This window comes from Pipistrellus kuhlii, unplaced genomic scaffold, assembly GCF_014108245.1.
Source record: "Pipistrellus kuhlii isolate mPipKuh1 unplaced genomic scaffold, mPipKuh1.p scaffold_m20_p_2, whole genome shotgun sequence".
Classification (NCBI taxonomy): domain Eukaryota; kingdom Metazoa; phylum Chordata; class Mammalia; order Chiroptera; family Vespertilionidae; genus Pipistrellus; species Pipistrellus kuhlii.
Genome location: NW_023425515.1, coordinates 64,395,137 through 64,419,608, shown reverse-complemented (window position 1 = coordinate 64,419,608; position 24,472 = coordinate 64,395,137). Strand labels below are relative to the sequence as shown.

The 24,472-nt window shown below is 37.3% G+C and overlaps 1 protein-coding gene across 1 annotated transcript in view; it reads right to left on the bottom strand.

Moving 5' to 3' along the window:
• Nucleotides 1-10,315: 10,315 nt before the first annotated feature.
• Nucleotides 10,316-24,472, bottom strand: part of LOC118722953 (leukocyte surface antigen CD47-like) — a 59,767-nt gene continuing 45,610 nt past the window's right edge. Inside the window, exons 4-7 of the mRNA XM_036445113.2 lie at nt 14,010-14,117; nt 12,926-13,018; nt 11,156-11,254; nt 10,316-10,458 (exon numbers count right to left, since the gene is read on the bottom strand). Coding sequence (XP_036301006.2) covers nt 10,316-10,458; nt 11,156-11,254; nt 12,926-13,018; nt 14,010-14,117 — 443 coding nt within the window. The remainder of the gene's footprint in view (nt 10,459-11,155; nt 11,255-12,925; nt 13,019-14,009; nt 14,118-24,472) is intronic.

Here is a 24,472-nt window from a genome sequence, read left to right as displayed (position 1 = left end):
GAGTGGAGGGTGGAGAGAGATCAACCAAAGTACTTGTATGCATGCATATAAGCAAAACAAATGGACATAAGACACCGTGGGGGTAGGATGAAGGCATGCGACAGGGGGTAGGGGGGCTGGGGGAAGGTCAATGGGGGGGGGAAAGGAAATATACATACTACTATATGTAATATCTTAAACAATAAAAAAAATATTCAAAGTGATGAATAGCAAAGACCTATAATTAAGATTATTCTACTCAACAAAGCTATAATTTAGAATTGAGGGCCAGATAAAGAGCTTCACAGACAGGAAAAAGCTAAGGAGTTTATCACCACCAAACCAGTATTACATGAAATGTTGCAGGGTATTTTTTAAGAAGAAGAAGAAAAAGAAAAAGATCAAAATATGAACAATAAAATGGCAACAAATACATATCTATCAACAATTGAATCTAAAAATAAAAATAAATGAATAAGAAATTGAATGAACAGAATAAAGTAGTGACTAAAATAGAATCAGAGGCATGGAAATGGAACAGTCTGATGATTCTCAGAGGGAAGGGAGGGAAAGAAGAGATTAAACAAAGGTCTTATATGCATATATTTATTAGATATGGACATAGAAATTAGTGTGGCAAAGGCCTGAGATGGGATAGGAACTGTGTGAAGGAAAATATGGGGGGAAGGGAAGAGAGACATCTGTAATAACTTCAACAATAAATATTAAAAGGGAGAGAGTGAGAGAAAGAACTGCCAAGTCGCTCCTTTTCTATCATAATCACATATAAATAATAGTTTCTGAGTTCCAATTCTGAGGCACAAGGAACATCACATTTGTTGAGCCTATTAAAAAAAAAAGGGGGGGGGTCTATAAAGAACAGTGATTCAAAGGGACACAGGTCAGCTATGGTCCCTCTAATATAATAAAGCAAAACAGCACAGAAGTTAATTTTCCTGAGTTAATCCTCTCCAATAAGCATCTGACCTACCATGTTTCCCTGAAAATAAGACATCCTCCAAAAATAAGACCTAGCGCATGGAAAGATAAGACATCCCCTGAAAATAAGACCTAGCGCAACTTTAGGAGAAAAAATTAATATAAGACACTGTCTTATTTTCGGGGAAACAGGATATGTACAGAAGAATTACTGTAATGTATCTGCTGCCACCATGGGCCTAAGGCATCAACAGCCACATCTACATCGTTTAAAACCACAAAGCCTTAAGCATTTCATATGAGCTCATTTGCAAAGTTTTGATTTTTTCTTCTCTCCCTGAAACTCTTGACATATGCGATAAATATAAAGACAATTTGTGAATTTTCAGAAATACTTTTTCTATTAATATCAGATTCCCCTCTCCTCAAATATGGGCAAGACAGTATCACTGAAATTTTTACATTGCTCCTTTAAATCTTGCCTTTCTAATATATCTGAGTATGGTCAAAACTTTTATTTTTTATTTTTTTATTTATTTTTTTATTTTATTTTTTACTTCTAGTAGGTTGATTTGTATCAAAATATGACTATAGCCATACTGGTAATGACTTTAAAAAATTAACAAGTATGTAAATATCCTATATAAATAACAAGCCTAGCTTGATTGGCTTTAGTTTATTGTAATCTATATGCTCTTATGTTTTTATTGTTCTCAGCCTCTAATTTCATTTTATAAAATTTAAATGCTTCCATTTTTAATATATAACACAGTTAAGAAGACCAGAAAAAAACAAAAATGAAGGTTAAAATCTTACTCCTTAAAATTACAAATAAAACTACAAATTTAAACTTAGAAATAATGTAAATGATCAAGTTAAACTTCTCATAGGAACATTAACTTAATTTTTAAAAGATAGCTTAGATTTTTTTTAACTATCGAGGATTTTATTGCATTTAAGTTAAAACACATTCATTTTCCAAAACAGCATCTGCAATGAGTAAGTTTTTCTGGAAACAAGTACTATTTTTACTTCTTGTTTCAAATGCTCAAATTTGCAACCGTAATGTTACATGTACTTTGCTTCACAGACTCTACAAGAAACACACTTCCATTTTCCTAGTCTACAGCAGCATCTACAGAGCAACTGAAGGCAGGGGTGCTTCTGAGCTCTGGCATCAGGCAGGTTGATGTGAAAAGGTGATTTAGAATATTCTCACCATTTCAATAAAATGGGTTAATTTACACACGGCATATTTAAGTCTGATAGATAAAAAATAACCTGGTGACTTTTCATAATCTCCCTTTGCTTTTCATGTGAGAACAGTATGTTTGTTATTTTATGGTTTCACGGGCTTCTTAGGGATGTTGGAATGGAGAAGGGGGAGAGCAAGGTCAAGGGGATGACAATGCCTGTTTCCACTTGAGTCAGCATCTCCAGACCTATTGGCAACTGTACTCACATCCTTCTTTGTTAGACATGAAAGGCTTGGGGGTGTGGCAATAAAAGGGAGGGAAAACCGGATAATGAAGGGAAAAAATAACAAAGATCTGACCATCAGTGAGTGACACCTAATATTAGATAATGCCAGGTGGATACTGTAGCTCATATACTGTTCTCCGGAATTCACAGGGAGCAACATAATCAGCAGTTCCATTTTCCAGAACGAGACAAATGGTGATTAGAAGGAAGATTCAAGAAAAGTAGAATATGTATCAACATTCATAATGTGATACTCATGATAGCTACCAAATGAATGCCATTCTGCTTTATAAGCCTTAATTGTATTTTAAGAAATTATGAGGCATGAACTGAGAAAATTTCAGTGACTAAACAACTCTGATTTCATGAACACATACACTAAAGGTAGGTAAATTTTAGGTAAGTACTGTATTTTAGTCCTATATAATAAAAGCCTAATACAATGTCTGGTCATCCATGTCCATACAACCAATCAAAGTGTAATATGTTAATGACAAGTTAAGGCCACTCAACCACTCGCTATGACATGCACTGACCATCAGGGGGCAGATGCTCCAACTGGTAGATTAACTTGCTGCTGGGATCTGGTTGATTGGGACTGAGTGAGATTGGTGAGACATGCTCTGGAGCCCTTTCATGGTTCCTCTGCAGCCCCAGTCATTCATCAGTGAGGTCTCTTAGCCTGGCCTGCCCCCTCTAGCTATCCAGGACCACTCAGGGAATGTCAGAATGCTGTTTTCAGCCTAATCCTGCAGGCCAGGCCGAGGGTCCCCCTCAGGTGCACAAATTCATGCACCAGGCCTCTAGTTGTTAAATAAGCATTAATTAAAAGGAGACAAAGAATATATAACAGAATTAAGCTCCATGATCAGTCAGCAAAAGCTGAAGTTCAAAATAAAGATAAAATTTCTTTGAATGTACTGTGCAAGTTATATGGAAATTTATTTATTTGAATTTGTTCAATTAAAAAACTATTAGAAATGAACAACTCAAGTCTTGTATAAATTTTTAGGAAAAAAAAGTTTTCCCAAAGCAATGCAGAAAGATTGATGTTTTATTTCATTAACTTGTAACTTTGGATTATTTTGATAAATGTTTAAGAGCTTGCTTTACTTCATAAATTTAAAAAAAGACTTTTTTTTTTAAAGGGAAACTAATAAAAATGAGATTGTAGGGAATATAATTAGCACTCACTATTCAAAGCACCTATCTCTATATATGTATTAAAATAACTTATGCAGTGTGGCTGCTATGGCTCAATGGTTGAGCTTCAACCTATGAACCAGGAGGTCACAAGTTTGATTTCTGGTCAGTGCATGCACATGTTGAGATTTCAGGCTCATTACCCAGTGGGGTGCATCCAGGAGGCAACCTATCAATGATTCTTATTCATCATTGATATCTCCATCTCCCTCTCTCTCTTTCTCTCTCTCTCTCTCTCTCTCTCTCTCTCTCTCTCTCTCTCTCTTCCTCTTCCTCTCTCTCTCTCTCTCTCTCTCTCTCTCTCTCTCTCTCTCTCTCTCCTCTCTCTCTAAATCTCTCTTCTTCTCTGAAATAAATAAAAACGTATTTTAAAAAATAACATACCAAATCCTACCAACCTATGGACTTGGGCAGGGAAATCTCACCATCTTTAAAGAAAAAGTGGATCTTGTCAGAGGCCTGAATATCCACAGCCACAGCGACCACCGAGCAACTGTGTGCCCAAGACGCAGGTCACAGGTGGCACAAACACTTGGACTCAAAGAAGTGTTCCACCACAAGACAAAATGGAGAGAACTACATTACCAGACATCCTGAAAAGAGAGATCATGGGGTGACAAAGAAATAGCCCGCATATGAAAGAAAAGCAGGCATCACCAGAAAAGGAAGTAAACGAGTTAGAGGCAAGCAACCTACCTCTATTCAAGAGGTATGAATTCAGAGTAATGATCATAAGATGGCTAAAAAGAATGGAAGATAAATTTGATAATATGAGTAAGATCCAAGAGAAAATGAAGAACTAAATAGAAATGAAAAATGACATTACTACTGTAAAGAACTCAATAGAAAGCATCAAGAGTAGGCTAAAAGAAGCAGAGGACTGCATCAGTGAGCTAGAAGACAAGATGGGAAAAAAATACCCAATTAGAGCAGCTTCTGGAAAAAAAATTAAAAAAGCATGAGGAGAGCCTAAGGAAACTTTGGGACAATACAAAAACAAAACAAAACAAAACAAAGCAAAAAAAACAAAAAACAAAAAAACCCAACAAAAACAATATTAGAATACGGTTTCCAGAAGGAAAGGAAATTGATGAAGGCATAGAAAAAATGTTTGAAGAAATAATGACAGAAAATTTTCCTGAGATAGAGAAGAAAAAACTCACACAAATCCAAGAAGCTCACAGAGTCTCAAGCAAAATGAGTCCCAAAAGACCAACATCAAGGCACATTATAATTAAATTGGCAAACACCAACAACAAAGTAAGAATCTTAAAAGCACCTAGAGAGAGACAGAAAGTTACATATAAAGGAACACCCATCAGGCTAGCAGAAACTCATCAGGCCAGAAGGGAATGGAATTAAATATACAAAGTTATGCAAAGGAAGGGTATGAATCCAAGAATACTGTACCCAGCAAGGTTATCAATAAAAATTGAAGGTGAAATCAGGAACTTCACAGACAAAAACAGAATAAGGAAATTTATCACCACCAAACCAGCAATGCAAGAAATGCTAAAGGGTCTGCTGTGAAAATAAAAAAGAAATAGGAAGCGAAGAAGGAACACAGGGGTATAGAATAAAAATGGCGTTAAATAAGTACGTATCAATAATAACTTTAAATGTAAATGGATTAAATGCCCCAATCAAAAGACATAGGATAATGAATTGGATAAGAAAAGAAGACCCATGTATCTTCTGTCTACAAGAAACCCATTTCAGAAAAAGAGACGCACACAGACTGAGGGTGAAGGGATAGTAAAAGGTTTTCCAGGCGAATAGAAATGAAAAAAAAAAAAAAAAGCTGGGGTAGCAATACTTATATCTGACAAATTAGATTTCAAAGTGAAGGACATAACAAGAGATAATGAAGGCCACTTCATAATACGAAAGGGAGCAATCCAACAAGAAGAAATAACCCTGATAAACATATATGCATCCAATACAGGAGCACCCAAATACATAAAAAAAAAACAAAAACAAAAAAAAAACAACTATGGTAGGACATTAATGAAGAGATTAATAGCAATACAATCACAGTAGGGGATTTTAATACCCAACTATCACCTTTGGACAAATCATCTAAACAAAAAATCAGCAAAGAAGCATCAATCCTAAATGATGCACTAGACCAGATGGAATTAATGGACATCATCAGAACATTTCACCCCAAAGCCACAGAATATACATTCTTCTCAAGTGCACATGGGTCATTTTAAAAGATAGACCACATGTTGGGACATAGGCAAAGTCTCTTCAAATTTAAGAAGATAGAAATCATATCAAGCATCTTCTCAGATCACAGTGGCATAAAACTAAAAATTAACTACAATAAAAATAATCCAAGGAAACCAAACACATGGAGAATAAACAGCATGCTATTAAACAATGACTGGGTTACCAGAGAAATCAAGGAAGAAATTAAAAACATCCTGGCAACAAATGACAATGAAAACACAACAATCCAAAATCTATGGGACACAGCAAAGGCAGTTTTAAGAGGGAAGTTCATATCACTACAAGCCTATTGCAAAAAAAACAAGAAAAAATGGTAACAAATGATCTAACTCTACAACTCAAAGAGTTGGAAAAAGAGCTACAAGAAAAGCCCAGTGTAAGCAGAAGGAAGGAAATAATAAAAATCAGAGCAGAGATAAATGACTTAGAGACCAAAGAAACAATACATAAGATCAACAAAACCAAGAGCTGGTTCTTTGAAAGGATAAACAAGATTGATGAACCTCTAGCCAGACTAACCAGGAAACAAAGAGATAGGACTCAAATAATCAAAATCAGAATTGAAAGATGTGAAATAACAACAGACTCCGCTGAAATACAATGGATTGTTACAAAATACTATGAACAATTCTATACCAACAAACTGGACTACCTGGAGGAAATGGACATATTCCTAGAAAAATACAAACTTCCAAAACTCAATCAGGAAGAATCTAAGCACCTCAATAGAGCAGTGACTTTGGAAGAAATTGAAACAGTCATCAAAAAGCTTCCAGCAAACAAAAGCCCAGGGTCAGATAGCTTCACAGGAGAGTTTTACCAAACATTCAAGGAAGAACTAAAACCTATCCTCCTCAGACTATTCCAAAAAATTCAAGAGGAAGGAACACTTCCAAACTCCTTCTATGAAGCCAGCATCACCCTAAAACCAAAACAAGATAAAGACAACACAATCAAAGAGAATTACAGGCCAATATCCCTCATGAACATAGATGCCAAAATCCTCAACAAAATTCCAGCAAATCGGATCCAGCAGTACATCAGAAAGATTATACACCATGATCCAAGTAGGATTTATTCTGTAATGCAAGGATGGTACAATATCCACAAATCCATAAATGTGTCACATCACATAAACAAATTAAGAGATAAAAATCATATACTCATATCAATTGATGCAGAAAAAGCATTTGATAAAATCCAACACCCTTTCCGGATAAAAACTCTCAACAAGGTGGGAATAGAAGTATCATAACTCAACATAATAAAAACTATATATGATAAACCCACAGCCAACATCATACTCAATGGACAAAAACTAAAACCATTCCCTCTAAGAACAGGAACAAGACAGGGATGCCCACTCTCACTACTCCTGTTTGACATAGTACTAGAAGTACTAGCTATTCAATTAGACAGGAAGAAGAAATAAAAGATATCCAAATTGGAAAAGAAGAAGTAAAATTGTCCTTATTTGCAGATGGCATATTGTATCAATACATAAAAAACCCAAAAGACTCCATCAAAAAATTAATAGATTTAATAAATGAATTTGGCAATGTAGCAGGATACAAAATTAATGCCAAAAAATCTATGGCATTTCTATACACTAATAGTGAATTTACAGAAACAGAGACTAAAAAAGCAATCCCATTTACCGTCACATTAAAAAAATTAAGATACCTAGGAATAAACTTAAATAAGGAGGTAAAAGACCTATACATGGAAAACTACATGACACTGAAAAAAGAGATAGAGGAAGATGTAAACAGATAGAAGAACATACCATGTTCAAGGATTGGTAGAATCAACATCATCAAAATGTCCATACTCCCCAAAGCAATTTATAGGTTCAATGCACTCCCCATTAAAATACCAAGGGCATATTTCACAAACCTAGAAAGAACTCTCTAAAAATTCATATGGAACAACAACAAAAAAAGACCCCGAATAGCCACAACAATCCTGAGAAAGAAGAGTAAAATAGGAGATATCTCAATACCAGATTTCAAGCTGTATTACAAAGCCACTGTTCTCAAAACAGCCTGGTACTGGCACAAGAACAGACATATAGATCAGTGGAATAGAATGGAGAACCCAGATATCAACCCAAATCTCTATGCTTAATGAATAGTTGACATAAGAAGCACAAACATACAATAGAGTCAAGACAGTCTCTTTAATAAATGGTATTGGGAAAATTGGACAGATACATGCAAAAGAATGAAACTAGATCACCAACTTACACCATGCACAAAAAATAAACTCAAAATGGATAAAGGACTGAAACATAAGACAGGAAACCATAAAAAATACTAGAGGCATCCACAGGCAGCAAAATCTCAGACATATGCCAAAAGAACTGGTACTGCCCCTAGGGCAATGGAAGCTAAAGAGAAAACAAACAAATGGGACTACATCAAAATAAAAAGCTTTTTTACAGCAAAAGAAACCATCAACAAAACAACAAGAAAGCCCAGTACATGGGAGAACATATTTGAAATGTTATCACTGATAAAGGTTTAATCTCCAACATCTACAGACAGCTTATACAAATTAATATAAGGAAGATAAATGAGCCAATTAAAAAATGGGCAATGGACCTAAATAGAATATTTTCAAAAGAAGACAGAAGGAAGGCCAAGAGGAACATGAAAAGATGCGCAAAATCACTAATTATCTGAGAAATGCAAATCAGAACGACAGTGCAGTACTATATCACACCTGTCAGAATGGCATCAACAAATCAACCATCAACAAGTGTTGGTGAGGTTGTAGAGAAAAAGGAACCCTCATGCACTGCTGCTGGGAATGCAGACTGGTGCAACCACTGTTCTATGGAGAACAGTATGGAGTTTCCTCAGAAAACTGAAAATGGAACTCCCATTTGACCCAGTAATCCCACTCCTAGGATTATATCCAAAGAAACTAGAAACACCTATAGGAAAGGATATATGCACCCTTATGTTCATAGCAGTATAATTTACAATAGCTAGGATTTGGAAACAGCCTAGGTGCCTGTCAGCAGATGATTAGATCCAAAAACTATGGTACATCTACACAATGGAATACTATGCTGCCATAAAAAAGAAGGAATTCTTATCCTTTGCAGAGCCCTGGATGGAATTGGAGAACATTATGCTGAGTGAAATAAGCCAGTCAATGAAAGAAAAACACCACATGACCTCATTTATTAATGGATAATAAAGAACATTATAAACTGATGAACCTAAAGATAGATATAGAGAGAGTAAAGCAACAGCAGACTGTCAAATTACAGCGGAGAGGGTAGGGAGATATGGTGGAGATAAGAGATCAACCGAAGGTCTGATATGCATGCATATAAGCATAACCAATGGATGAAAAACTGTGGGGAGGGAAGTCATGCATGGGAGAGGGGGGATTGGTAAGGTACATACACATATTATACCTTAATAAATTCTAAAACATAAAAAAAAATAACATCGACAAAAAGTCCTATAAACTGATAGATTAAATACAAAGTTTAGAATCAATAAGTTGACTGTACACTCAGTAATAATTAATTTTAAAAATAGAAGTCTAAATTTTTAAACACTATTTTTAATATAGTGTAACAATTTTCACTAAAAATATTTTGAAGTCAATTATCAGAGGACACTGCTCTTAATTAACAAAAAGATAGATTTTAAATCTCAATTCCTGTCCATTTCTGGGTGTCAAGGCCTATAACCAGTCAAGTCTGAAACAAGTGCAACTGAGAAGGTGGTCTCTGTGAAAGAGCTCTATCACAAAAAAATGGCCAATTAAAAATTCCTTTTCTATTTATTAAAATCAATCCTCAACCAATTCTCTTCTTCCACAGCATAAAAAGGTTTATAAATTCTAAAACATACAGCCATTTTCTTTTAAACTAGTTTTTCTTTTCAACATCTTATGATTTCTACCTTTTTTGTTAGTTTCCAATACGTTTCCTTGATCCTAAGCTATAAGAACCAACCAAAAGCCTTTCCAAATTATAATATACTAGAGGTCTGCTGTACAAAATTTTTACACAGGAGTGGGCGGTATTCCCTAGCCTGGCCTGCATCCTCTTGCAATCTGGGTCCCCTTGGGGGATGTCTAACTGCCAGTTTAGGCCTGAGACCTCAGAGTTCCCTGTGGGACTCTGCAGTTGGACATGCCTCTTCACAATCCAGGACTGCTGGCTCATAACCACTAACCTGGCTGCCTGCCCTATCACCCCTAACCACTCACCTGTTTGTCTCATTGCCTCTACCCCTCTCCCTGCCTACCTGATCACCCCTAACCACTCACCTTCCTGTCTGATTGCGCCTAACCCCTCTGCCTGCCTGCCAGATTGCCTTTAACTGCTCCCTTGACTGCCTGATTGACCCTAAATACCTCTGCCTCACCCCCACTGCTGTGGCTTCATCCAGAAGGACATCTAGAAGGTCATTCAGCTGTCCGGTCTAATTAGCATATTACCCTTTTATTATTATGATTTGGAATTCTTCGCATAGACTAACAAAAACAAAGTTGACTTACCAACAAATATTAGATAAACTAATCCCAGTAATGACACTAAGGCTGTAATAACCAAGCCTGAAATCAGAAGAGAACTATGCACTGGGCTGCAATCTAAAAAAACAAATAAAATTTTGTATTAGAAACTCACATGAAATAATTGAACTTCTTAAAAGAATGAATAACAGAAATTACATTAAATTTTAGGGAGAGTAATTATTTTTCTCATTATTAAGGTTCCTATGGAGGAACCTTAAATGCACACTAATTAGTGAAAGTAGCCAATGTGACAAAGCTAGATACTATATGATTTCAAGTATAAGACACTTTGGAAAATGCAAACCTATCGAGGCAGTAAAATGATTGGTGGTTGCCAGGGGTTTCAGAATAGGGAGGATGAACAGGAAGAGCACACAGGGTTTGGGAGAAGGTAAACTGCTACATGATAATCTATGAGTATGGTCCATATCATTATACATTTATAAAAATCATAGAACACACAACACCAAGACCGCACCCTTATGTAAACGATGGACTTTGGGTGATAATGTTGTGGCAATGTTGGTTCAACAGACTGTAACAAATGTACCACTTGGTGGGAGATGTTGATAGTGGAGGAGGCTGTGAGCAGATGAAGTAGAGGGGGATTCTGTATTTTTCCACTCCATTTTGCTATCCTAAAATGCTCTAGCAAATAAAACCTGTATATTTAAAACAGAGTAAGAAAGACAAAGGAAAGGAAAGAGAAAAGGGGCTCTGAGAGAAATTGCTGGTCAAAGAGAAATTGTTTTGAGAAGACTGTGACCCTTACCTGAGACAGAGAGGCTTAGTCCGGCCAGAGTGATAGAGAGGCCCAGAGCCTGCATGGCCAATAAGATGATGTTGACGTAGTGCATCCCATTAACTGGAGCTTCAAGGAAAAAGCATGTTGCAAGTGTTTAAGAAGCAATAACTTCCACTTGTATTTTATACAGTCAAGGTCAGTATCCTCGGACCAACGACTAATTCTGGAACTCCCTGCCAGGTGGTGGCTGCTTTCCCAGTGACCTAGCCATCTCTCTCCACTCCTGGAGTCAGCTCCACATTCACACCCTCAGCAACCTTTCGTTTTTGCTGGAGCTAGGCTGGATTGTCAGTTTTTACCCCAGATCTTAGAACAATGCTGCTTTTACCACACGTGTGTATTTTCTTTTTCTTTTTTTTTTTTTTTTTTTTTTTTTTTTAATATACTTTATTGACTTTTTCAGAGAGGAAGGGAGAGGGATATAAAGCTAGGAACATCAATGAGAGAGAAACATCGACCAGCTGCCTCCTGCACACCCCCCACCAGGGATGTGCCCGCAACCAATGTACATGCCCTTGACCAGAATCGAACCCGGGACCCTTCAGTCCACAGGCTGACGCTCTATCCACTGAGCCAAACCAGTTTCGGCACACGTGTGTATTTTATAATAGGGGTGGTCATTAGCAGGGCTTCACCACATGCACACAAAATCGCAACCCAGAGATAGACTCTCATACCAAGAGTTAAATGTGCAAATGGAAAAAGAAAAAAATAGGTTCTTTAATAAGAAAAATATTTAGTGATTTAATCCAAAAATGTAGTGAAAAATGTTACCAATTATAGGTTGGATAGCTCTATCATCTTTTAAAACTCAATGTTGAAGGATGCCCAAAACCAAACAAGAAATGGTTGGAACTGCATCAACACCATTTGTCAAACAATCAGATCTGAAATATCATGACTGACATGTACACATAAGGAACTGTTTGACATTGAAATGGGGATTCTGTTGACCCAGAAAGGAACTCACTACAGACTGAGTCATTCGCCTCTCAGCATAACCATTATGGCTTGTCTCAGTTTCAGTCCTTATAGAAGAATTCCTTGTATCACATAATCTAATGCATCTAGGGGAAATAATGGACAACATAAACTGATGAACAGGAATAGACCTGGAGACAGAGAAGCAGCAATCAGATTGTCGGGCGTCAGAGGGAAAATAGGGGAGGGGACGGGCAAAGGGGAGATATCAACCAAAGGACTTGTGTGCATGCATATAAGCCTAACCAGAAGTCATGAATAACACGGGGTGGGCATACATGCGGATGGGCTTGGGATGGGAATGGGGTAATGAGGAGAATTATGTGACACCATAACCAATAAAGAAATTAAAAAAAAAGATTTGTAATAATTCTTTATGATTTACAACACTATTTTGTATAACTAGTTTTTTAAGAGTTTTAGCAAAAGAAGAGAATGAGAATGTTTATTATCTATTCATAATTTCAAAAACTGAAATAAGAATATGAAGATCATCATTAAGAAATTATATAGTATAATTTTAAAAATCCATTGGCTGGCATTAAAAATATCTCTGAAAATCAGTTTTTATAAAATAACTATGTTAAAAACCTAATATAACATTAAAATTAATCCATATGGGGGAAATTTTTCACTAAGAATAGCTAAGGAGACAAACCAACCTTTATTGTATTATAAAAATGCAAGAATTATTTTAATCAAAAATGCTTTTTAAATGAAAAATGACACAACCATGCTAAAATAATAAATACGTACCTATAATAAACATAGAGGTCTGACATAATACTAATATTATTGTAGGTACTACAATTAAACCGAGTCCAGTGGCCCTCATTGTTGAATATATACCTGTTGATAAATAAAATTAACATTTAAACTATTTTCCTACATAGTTTCTACACTGTGGGAAGTTAAAGTACTTAATTTATTAAATGTATTAATCTGAATACTGCAGAACTTTTAAAAATAAATGCTTTCCCTAAAACCTCACACAAAATAAGTGACAATTTTTTTATTTAAGACCAAACTGAAGACATCTAAATGTCCACAGCTAAGTCTCAACAAGTCAAAACCTTCATTTGCCTTTTTCTCATGAACTACCTTGGAGCCTCTTACCATTCCCTTCATTTGCTATATTCAGTCTGCCCCAAAATCAAAACAACCATTCTTTGTAGTTGTCTTCTTAATTCATCTCTTTCTTCCCCACACCCTCACTAACTCCAGCTGCAAAGAGAGCTGCCAAATTTCTGTTCCTAAACATTAGACCCATATTGTATTCTTTTAATGAAATGAAGGCTTTCTACTGTCTCCACTTCTAGTCCCAGCCTATCCCAGCTGTTCTTTGCATGGGCTGCATATCCTCATTTCCCAATCTCATTCCCATCTTCCAAAGGCAAATGCAGTTTCAGATTGATTTGTTTCCCATGTTCATTCCCAGTTCCATGTCTTGGCCTGTGAAGTTTGCCTTTGCAGTGGGTTGAACGGTGGCCCTAAAGATCTGCCCACCTCCTAATTCCTGGAAGCTGTGAATGTTAATTCATACAGCCAAAGAATGAGCATTACATTATATGAATTAGTTTAGGTTCTTGAAAGAAGGAACTTACCCATAGACTTATGAGGTGGGGCCTAAATGATAATTGCCTTTGGAAGAGAGACACACAGGAGTTTTAACAGAGTGGAACTGGAGTTATGCTGCCACAAGCCAAGGAGTTGCCAGTTGCCAGCAAACACCAGAAAACAGAAGAAGCAAGGAAAGGATTCTCCCCTAGAGTTTCACCCCCACCCCAATGTTCTCAACCTTATCAATCATGACTTCCCTCACAGTTACTGCACATCTTACCTGGGGTGAATAAAATGACTCCAACAATGACAAATATACTGAGGATTAGTCCAGTCACAGATAAAATGATGATTTTCTCCTTCGTAATATTGGAATTATATTTAAGTACTTGAAAGAAAAAAACACACATACACACACACAAAGAATTACATGAACTCAATATCAAGAAGTGAAGTCATTTCTGTAACTTAAAAAGTGCAGAGACAAACTGATAACTTCCTATAATTGACTAACCTTTGAGTAATAACCCAATTGTATAATGTCCAGACACCTCAAATCTTTTTCATAATTCTGTCAATGTCTAAACAGTGTCATGGCACTATATATATATGTATGGATGCTGAATTTATGGGTGATGCTTTTATTACTTTACACCTTAAAGATAAAGTCGTATACACCATGCTTTCTCAATTGGAACATTATTAACATTGGGGCCAGATAAATCTTTAGGGCAGAAGGGGGGCTGTTCTGCACATTTAGAAGGTTTAGTAACATCCTTGTCTTCCTCCAAACTGCATACCAGTAACAGCCCCACTTGTATCAATCAATTGTGAAATGTCCCCTGAGGAGTAAAACTGCCTCAGCCTTACAACTGATATAAATAATGCTGATGGGAAGTAACTGGCTAATTAGTAATACTGAGAAAAAGAGAACTTTGTTCCACCTTCCATAAAAAGATAAACATCTGGAAATCTAGATACTTTATTTTGAAAAACTATAATAAATTTGGACTAATCACACCCTCCTGATATCCTGAAGGGGATGCTTAAATTATTCAGCTAATATATATATATATATATATATATATATATATATATATATATATATATATATATATATGGAGAGAGAGAGGGGGGGGAGGAGGGGGGGGAGGGGGGGAGGGAGAGAGAGAGAGAGCGTGCGCCAGGGTCCATAAGGACCAAGGATTGACTGAACATTTGAAGTCAGTGCTGGGTTGCCATGACAACCCAACACTGATTGCAGCTGGTGCTGGTGCAGTGACTCAGCATTTACTGTGCAGGGGGCTGTGGGTCAGGCCAGAGAGAGGCCTGCAGAGAGAGTCAGGGTCTGATCCAGGCTACAAGGCAGCTGTCATTGCCTCTCTCTTTCTTTCTCCTGGGTTTGGCAGCAGCCAATCCTGTTTCCCTCCAGGCCTTCTCTGGGGCTTCTGATCAGCCCTACCTCTTTGATCAGGCCCAGAGATCTTCCCTGAGATGCTGACTGGCATAGAAACTGACCATTCAGCACCAAATCTGTGTGAAGTGCCAGGAGCCAATGGCTGCCTAGGAGGTGGAACTTTTGACACTGACTGGCATTGAAACCAACCAATCAGAACTAAATCTGGGTGAACTGCGAAGGCAGAACCTAAGGTGGGGGCTGAGGAGGGGCTTTAAGGATAACAGCTGTTTGGTGTAAGATGAAAAAAGTGGTTCAATTTTTTCATGACTAGTTTGGTAGTATAGTGCATATGGCTGGCTATTAGTCCAGATAAAGGGATTATTATTATTATTATTATTATCATTATTATTATTATTTTGTCTGCCAAGAGCATCTCCTCCTGCTGAAAAAGGCTCTTCCCCACCCCCCCACCCATTTATGAAATCCTATATAATTTATCTAAACTATTAAAAGGGTAATATGCTAATTATACCAGGTCAACTAGCCATCTTCCAGACATCTGATTTCCTTCCAAGCAAAGTCATGGTGGTGGGGTCCAAGACAGAGGCTCTTAGGGCAATCAGGCTGGCAGAGGAGGCAAGTTGGGTGTGAGATCAGGATGGGGGCAATCAGGCCTAAGGGGAGGACAGTTGGGGGCAAGATCAGGCCTGCAGGGGAGAGCAGTTAGGGTTGATCAGGCAGGAAGGCAGTTGAGTGGTTAGAAGCCAGTAATCTCAGATTGCAAGATGAATGTCCAGCTGCCAGTTTAGGCCTGATCCCATCCTCCAGTTTAGGCCCGATCCCATAGGATCAGAGGTCCCCAATTGGAGAGGGTGCAGGTTGGGCTGAGGGAATCCCCCATTGCACAAATTTTGTGCACTGCATATATATATATATATATATATATATATATATATATATATATATATTTATTTATATATATATATATATATATATATATATATATATATATCCCTAATATGCAAATACACCAAATGGCAGGACAATCAAACAACTGAACAGCTAAACAACCTGTCACTATAACAGGTGCTGACCACCATGGGGCATGTGTGGAATATGGTGGGCATCAGCAGCAGGTGCAGAGTGCAGAACATGTTGGGCATTGGCTGTGGCAGGTTGGTGGAGCAGGTGAGTGGGGGCCCCAGACCAAGGCGGGGCATTGTGACTGTCATTAGGGCGAGCCTCTGGTGGTTACTGAAAATTCTTTGTTCCTGTGTGCTGTGGTCCCGCTGGGTGCTTGTACCTGCTGTTGGCACCAGAGCTGCCACTTGTATCCGCTGCCAGTGCCTGATGCTGGCCCTAATTGCTTGGTGCTTTCAGTGAGTGTGAGTGGCTGCTACCAGGCCCAATTGCTCCTCAGGGCTTCTCCACCTCTCCCTGCTCCTGAGGGTCAATCAGGGCCATCAGTTGCTGCTTGCATCCATTGCTAGTGATGGCCTCATTCACACCCACTTCCCTGGCTAGAGCTGTCATTTGCACCCACTTCCAGAGCCAACCCCAGTCGCACCCACAGCAGGTGCCCAATGCCAATCAGCATCATCAGCATTTACAAGTGGTGGCTGCTGGCTCCAATCGCCCCTGAGGGGTTCTCCACCTCCCCCTACTCCTGAGGAGAGATTGGGGCAGCAGCCACCACTTGCACCTGCTGATAGTGGAGAATAATTGGGGCCCGGTGCTGTCAGTATATAGGGGTAGTGGTGGTGGACTGGGGCTGCTGGCAGACGAGGGGTTGAGGGATGTGGTGGGAGAGGCCAGGCAGGGGTACAGATGGGCTGAAACCCACCCCTGGGCCCACCACAGTCTAACAGTCCACAATTCCTTTCAAGGTGCATGAATTCATGCACTGGGCTCCTACTACTTTTATAAAAAACAAACTATTCATACTCAACAGGACTCATTAACTCTATTTCCAAGTACCTGGTATCTCTTGGAAAGAATAATGTAATGGTTATGTCTAAAAATGTTATTTATTTTATTATATCTTCAGGTTAGTGTTTTGGTTAATAGTAAAATTAACTTTTTACCATAGAAGTTGTTAAAGTTACCTAAAAACAGACTGGATAGCAGAGAGAAACAGGGCATGAGTGAAATTCTGTTTTGTTTTATTCAGGCCACTAATCAATATCCTGAGAGGGCAATTTTAAAAAATGTTATATTTAGCATTAAGTTTGCTTCCACTAAAATGACAAACAGATTCAATACAGTAAGAGCAATAAATAATCTCATAAATGACCATGCTAACATCTATTCAAGGTATTATAACTTAGGGTTATATGATAACCTATGGCACCTGAAACACTACATATTCATACTTATTGATAATAGAGATTGAAGGTTCTACAAAAGGGTTATGAAATAGAAGCTGTTTCAAACGTTCATCACAAACATTCAAAAGATGCTCTCCCAGGCTTAATTGAATACATAAAAGTACTACTGAGATCAAGCAGCAAGAATTCACCTTTAGACTACAGTAAAAGTTCATGCAAAAAGGCTGACTTAATAAGAGTTTGATTCTCAAATAAAACTCAACCTCTTCAGGCTTACCAACAGTAACAACAAAAATAAAACACCATAAAATACTACAATTGATAATGTTTTACTATAGAACAACCTTTTGGAGGTAGTTTTAGTTTCTGTTGATGGGTTCAACTACTAAATATTTTCAAGGCTACTTCCAACTCCCATAAATTAAGCGACTATTTCTAATAAATATATTAGTAAAATCTACTTAATCACAGGCAGTGAAAGAGGATTTATCTCCATGTTTTGTTTAGGGAATCCTTTAAAATGAGTTTCTTTTGACTTATTTCCTTTGCCATAGTGGCCATTTTAGCACATCCCACAGAAAGTGAGGAGAAGGTATTTTATGATTCAATTGATTTTTTTTTTTCAGTGTAGAAAAAAGGGGTTGCAATCTGAAATACTTGTCATAGAACTCAGTAATCACAAGGAACCTTTTTTTGGCGATCTTTGTTTGTCCTTTAATAGGTATACTTATCCTAATTTGTCACATCTATTAAAAATTTTAAATGTAAACAAAGAAAATAAATTCAACTCCACAAACACTTAGCATTAAAATAAAGATAATTTAATGTGTTCTTAATGGGCTCTTATCAAACTTCCTAGTATGGTTTTCAGGCTTTTTGGCAAGACTATATAATTTTAAAAATATGTATCCTTTAAAATATTCCTCTCAATTAAAAGTATTGAAATCAACACACAAAGTAAAATATGAGAAATAACAGTTTTTACACATTTAAAGCACTGCTTTAGATTTACAAAATTTAAAGGGAGGTAAATACCACCCCTCTATACTTCCTGCCCCCCCCCCCCCACATGCGTACCTCCCTCATCATCAACATCAGCCACCAGAAAGATGCAATTTTTACCAAGATAAACTTTCATTGACACATCATAATTAAGTAGAGTCCATAGTTTGCATTAGGGTTTGTACATTCTATGGGCTTGGGCAAGTGAAAAATGACATCTATCCATCATCATACCCTGTTTCCCCCAAAATAAGACAGTGTATTATATTAATTTTTTCTCCCAAAGTTGCTCTAGGTATTATTTTCAGGGGATGTCTTATCTTTCCATGCGCTAGGTCTTATTTTCGGAGGATGTCTTGTTTTCGGGGAAACACGGTAGTATCACAGAGTATTGTCACTGCTGTAAAAATCCTCTCTGCTCTGCCTATGTATTCTGCCTGCACACACTTCTAGGAATGACTGGTCTTTTCATTGTTTCCACCACTTTGGCTTTTCCAGGATGTCTTGTATTTGGAAACATACAGCATGCAGACTTTTCAAATTGGCTTCTTTCATTTAGTAATATGCATTTAAGGTTTCTCCGTGTCCTTTCATAGCTCGATAGCTCATTTCTTTTTATCTGGATGTATCACAGTGCATTTTGCCACTCACCTACTGAAAACATCTTGGTTGCTTCCAAGTTTGGGAAATCATGTATAAGCTTCTATAAATATCCATGTGCATAAGTTTTCAACTCCTTTTGGATAGATAACAATGAGCACAATTGCTGGATCACCATGTAAAATATTATTTTGTAAGAAATTGCCAAACTGTCTTCCAAAGTGGTTGTACCATTTTGCATTCCCACCAGCAATGTAGAAGGTTCCTATTGCTCCACATGCTCAACAATATGTAGTGTTGTCAGTGTTTACAATTTTAAACAAAACTTATAACCTTAGTGATACTTGACACAGGAAAACCATAATCATTGGGAGACAATGTTAGATTTTTGTGAAAAACTTAAGAATTCTAAAGTTTTCCCTTTTATATTATCTACAAAATAACTAAACCTAGTCAGCTACATCTCAGAATGAGCTAGGTTGTGTCCTTCATTTATTCTACAAATATTTACTGTGTAGTTACAATGTACCGTGTCCTTTTATTTTTCCATCTCAACCAAATAAAGGTACAAGAAGATTACTTTATTCAAGAATTGATTGAGCACCTACTATGATGATCATTATTCCAGGTGCTGCCTCATGACCCTTAGCTCCAATGTGTGAGTGAGTGTATGTGATTGGGGCAGGGGAGGAGTGAGTGACCAAAAGTGTTACTCCCAGTTCTTTCACAGTTAAATAAAAGGTGTGGGGCTACTCTAGCCTTCAGTCCCTTTATGTAATTTTTCAAGTTCATATGACTGAAGAAATGGCATGTCCTTGTAGTCTCATGAAGAAATAGCTAATGTTAAAAAACAGATACTTCAGTAATAATTCTCATTTCCTTGTCACTAATATAAAGCACATAAATGATAGAATGCAGGTTGTGCTTGATGAAATCTAATACAATTAGCAGGTCAATTTGAAGATGAAATGATAACTGTCATTTTAGTATTCATGAAACTCTGAAGACAGAATTTAATAAGCCCCTATAGAGCTACAAAGGCTACAGTCTAGGAACAAAACCCCAAATTCCAATAATTAAATGCATGCTTAAAGAAATGACTGTTAGATGTTCCTTCACTAAGTGATTAGTGACTTGATGATGATGATACAAGCAGGCTAACCAGTGATCTATAATGCATTCCAGATTAAGAATAAACCTTAGCCCTCGCAGGTTTGGCTCAGTGGATGGAGCATCAGCCTTCGGACTGAATGGTTCAGGGTTTGATTCCGGTCAAGGGCACATGCCCAGGTTGTGGGCTCGATGCAGGAGGCAGCCGATCAATGATTCTCTCTCATCACTGATGTTTCTATCTCCCTGTCCCTCTCCCTTCCTCTCTGAAATCAATAAATATATACATAAAAAAGAACAAATCATAAAGGTATTTTATAATTATTGTGCTATTTTTTGATAACTTTCAGAAAGTCATTTTAAGATTATTTTGGTATTTATTGAGCTGAAAAACAATATTGCCTTCAATGCAGGATAAATCATAGATGATAATTTTTAGAATAAAATTACAATTTCAAATAATAAAATTACTTAAATTTAAAATACTATTTTAAAAATACTTAGAACACTCATAAAAAAAGAAGTGTTCATGAAAATGGTGCTGTGGAAAAGGAATATTAATACCAATGATAACCTGGTTACTTGCTAGAAGGCAAGTAAAATCTATACTAAAAAAAGGGTAATATGCTAATTATACTGGATGTCTTCTGGACATCGTTCTGGACAAAGCCATGGTGGTAGGAGCCAAGGCAGAGGTGGTTAGGGACAATCAGGCCAGGAGGGGAGAACAGTTAGGGGGTGATTAGGCAGGCAGGGAGCAGTTAGGGGAATCAGGCCAGCAGGCAGAAGCAGTTAGGGGCAATAAGGCAGGCAGGCAGGCAAGCAGTTAGGAGCCAGCAGTCCTGCCGGATTGGGCCTCAACTGGCAGTGTGACATCCCCGAAGGGGTACTGGATTAGAGAGGGTGCAGGCTGGGATGAGGGTGCCCTCCCTTCTGTGCACAAATTTTATGTACTGGGCCTCTAGTAATATCATAATAAATTTCATACACTGTCCAATTTGCTTTGATGACACAGTTTTGTCAAAATAAATCATAACTAGAAATCACATTCTCAGTCTACAGGACCCAGAAATAAAAAAGCCCAGGTTTTGTGCAGTATGAACCTTGAATATAAAAGGTTAAAGAGGAGGCTGTCCAACACATATTTCTTGGCTACAAATGTTCCCTGGTCTTGTGGATGATGCCATAACTTCAGATTGTATGCAGCAAGTTAGGGTGATTGAGTTTGGAAAAGATAAAAGAAATAGCAACTAATACCTACAAAGAGTATATTGCTGAGCTATGGTTTCCTTCAGTTCCTTCTAAAATAAAATTAGTGTATTTAATAGGAGAGGGTAATAGTTATGTGGATGTGACCAAGAAAAAGCACTGGCAGTTCAATATTATTTAATGAAATTCAGAGTAAATTTAATAACAAAGTTCTATTAATAGGTGCTATCAACCCTGACCAGTTTGGCTCAGTGAATAGAGTGTTGGCTTATGGACTAAAAGGTCCCAGGTTCCATTCTGGTCAAGGGCATATACCTTGGCTGTGGGCACATCCCCGATAGGAGGTGTGCAGGGAGCAGCTGATTGATTTTTCTCTCTTTCTCTCTCCCTTCCTCTCTGTAAAAAAATTAATGAAGTATTTTTTAAAAAAAATAGGTGCCATCATCTAGCTCACAGAATGATCCTTTGTCATAATATTTATGATGAGGATATTTTACCTTCTTTGATAGAAATTTCAATGCACATTAGTATATGTCCTCATTTCTTTGAAATAAGTTTTCTAATCTACAAAGGCATTCCCTGTTCCATTACTTCTTTAAAATGTGCTTGCACTGCCCAATTACATTCAATAGTAAGCTAGTCCTCAAGTTTGATTTCAATGAGTTAGCAGGATCTCAAGGCTGTGGTGATAGAGAATGTTTCCCTTGAACTCCCAACAGTGATTTCTTCAGAGACAGCTACCCAAATACCTCTGGGTAGTATCTAAAATCACTGTGAAATAATTTTGTGCAAGAACTACAAACTTAGGAAATGAAATGAAAGATGCTTAGATTGTACAAGTTTGAAATAAATTACAGCAGTCCTGGCTTTGCACAGTTCTGATATGCATGAATTTGAGATACCAACATTTATTTAGTTAAATAATACAAGCCCCCTAAAATCACAACTCAAATTTTAGTATCACAATATATTCACTGATTGCATAAAGTGAAAACTTCACTGCCATCTGTTTAGTTATCCACAAATTATTACCTAAATAACAAACGTGCATCATGATCAGTATCTAATCATGCCACTTCTTTCAAAGACTGTTAGGGATGGTCACTGAACATCTGCTATTCCCCTCACGCACAGACAGCAAAGCATATGCTGTGCTACCTCCTGTTTCCCAGTGATAAACCAATGTGACATTTCACAACAAATAATCAAAGGAGGAAACTGGGCAATAAAAGTAAAAGCACAAAGAAAAGAAAAGTGATAATGCTGAAACTGAAATTTGAATAGAACATAAATGACATCACAGAAGAAAGAGCTGACTGTGGGAATGTGAATGCTACTTTTATGCAAGAGGCTCTAGATATGCATGCAAGGAAACTTAATAAGTGTGAATTTATTGGCATAAATTAGGACACAGAGGAGGTTGTGACACAAAGAATAAGGATGTCCCATAAGAAATGACTCTGGCCCTGGCCAGTGAGACTCAGTTGGTTGAGCATCATCCTGTGCATTGAAAGGTCACTGGTTCAATTCTTGGTGAGGGCACATATCTGGGTTGTGAGCTCCATACCCAGTTGGGATATACGGGGTGTATGTGGAAGGCAGCTAACCAACCTCTCTCTCTCTCTCTCTCCTTCTCCATTCTTTTCTCTCTTAAAAATCTTTTTTTTTTTTTTTTTTTAAGGACACAGACACTGGGGTGGTGGGGGCTTATCTGGGCTGGGAATGATGGGGGGAAAGACATATGTAAATCTGTAGGAAAGGAAGGAAGGAAGGAAGGAAGGAAGGAAGCAAGGAAGGAAGGAAGGAAGGAAGGAAGGAAGGAAGAAAGGGAGGAAGAAGTGACTGGAAAAAAACTTTACATGAAAATGAAGCTTAGAGATAGTTTATGATACTGAAAATGCAAAGGATAAATCCTTTAAGCAGATCTGAACTTAGGAGTATGACAATTCACCAAGCATAGAAAGGATGCTTGCTTTGTATACAGAGTAATAGGACAAGAAGGCAATTGTTTAAGCCACTCTTGAAAAAACATTTTCAATGTTTGTAATGTTTTAGTTTACTATGTACTAAATATTAGTTTTATTGTTATTTCATTTCCCAATAGAGTTGTTACTGAGATTTAAATTTTTTTTCAGTTACAGTTGACATACACTATTATATTGATTTCAGGTGTACAATAAGAGGCTTTTTAATGTTTTGACAAAAGAATTTAGAGGTCATGGCACAATGGTAATTTTTCATATTTATTATTAGATTGATTTATAGTTTGGGATTACATGGTCAGGCTTATGGTTTCTCAGGTGTGTGCAATGCAAAGATTCCTGGTAAACAACAAAAGCTCAGTGAAGGGAAAGGCAAGTCTAGATTTACCTATCTCAAAGAATTTCAAAATGTTAGCTAGTTCTTGAGGTGGAGTTGAGACTTAATCTTGCAGGAACAAGAGGTCTTGATAAGCAGTGCTTGAAATCAGTTATCAAACATCTCAATAGTGGAAAGTTCCTGTTATACTACCAAAGAATGAGGAAGAAGAGCTCTGAAAACCAACCAGTAACATAATTGCTGGTGGAATGGAAACTGTGAATAAGAACAAAATGAAGTGCCTGAAATGCAGCACTGTCAGAGATTTGTTACTTTGGTTAAAGCTCAGTGTTTGATTCCAGTCATCTGTGAGCTGCTTGCTAAGTATAAGACTCAACTTAAAAATTGGTAAGTTAAAACTAAAGGCAAAGTATTAAGGGACACGTCCTGTAGTGTACCTTTGTCTTTGAAAGGTGGTCTGATACTTGCTGTATATAATGTGGCTTCAGGAGTTCAGAAGTCTTCTCAGGCTCATCCTCAGGAGGATCAAAGGCCCCATGAAATCAGTTCAAGATACTGTTCTGGTATAAGGAAACTCCTTCTCCTCAAAGTGAAAGTATAATCTGCTTTCTTTACTGAATGTCCAGGTGGTATCTTGGATCACCAAAATATTGACATGCAGAACTAGAAAATCCACTGAGAGAAACCCCCGGTGGTCAAGTACAAACCATCCATGGTCATCAAAGAAGTTAAGGAGTACTAGAAATATACTATTGATATTATTGGGTAGGCAACTAA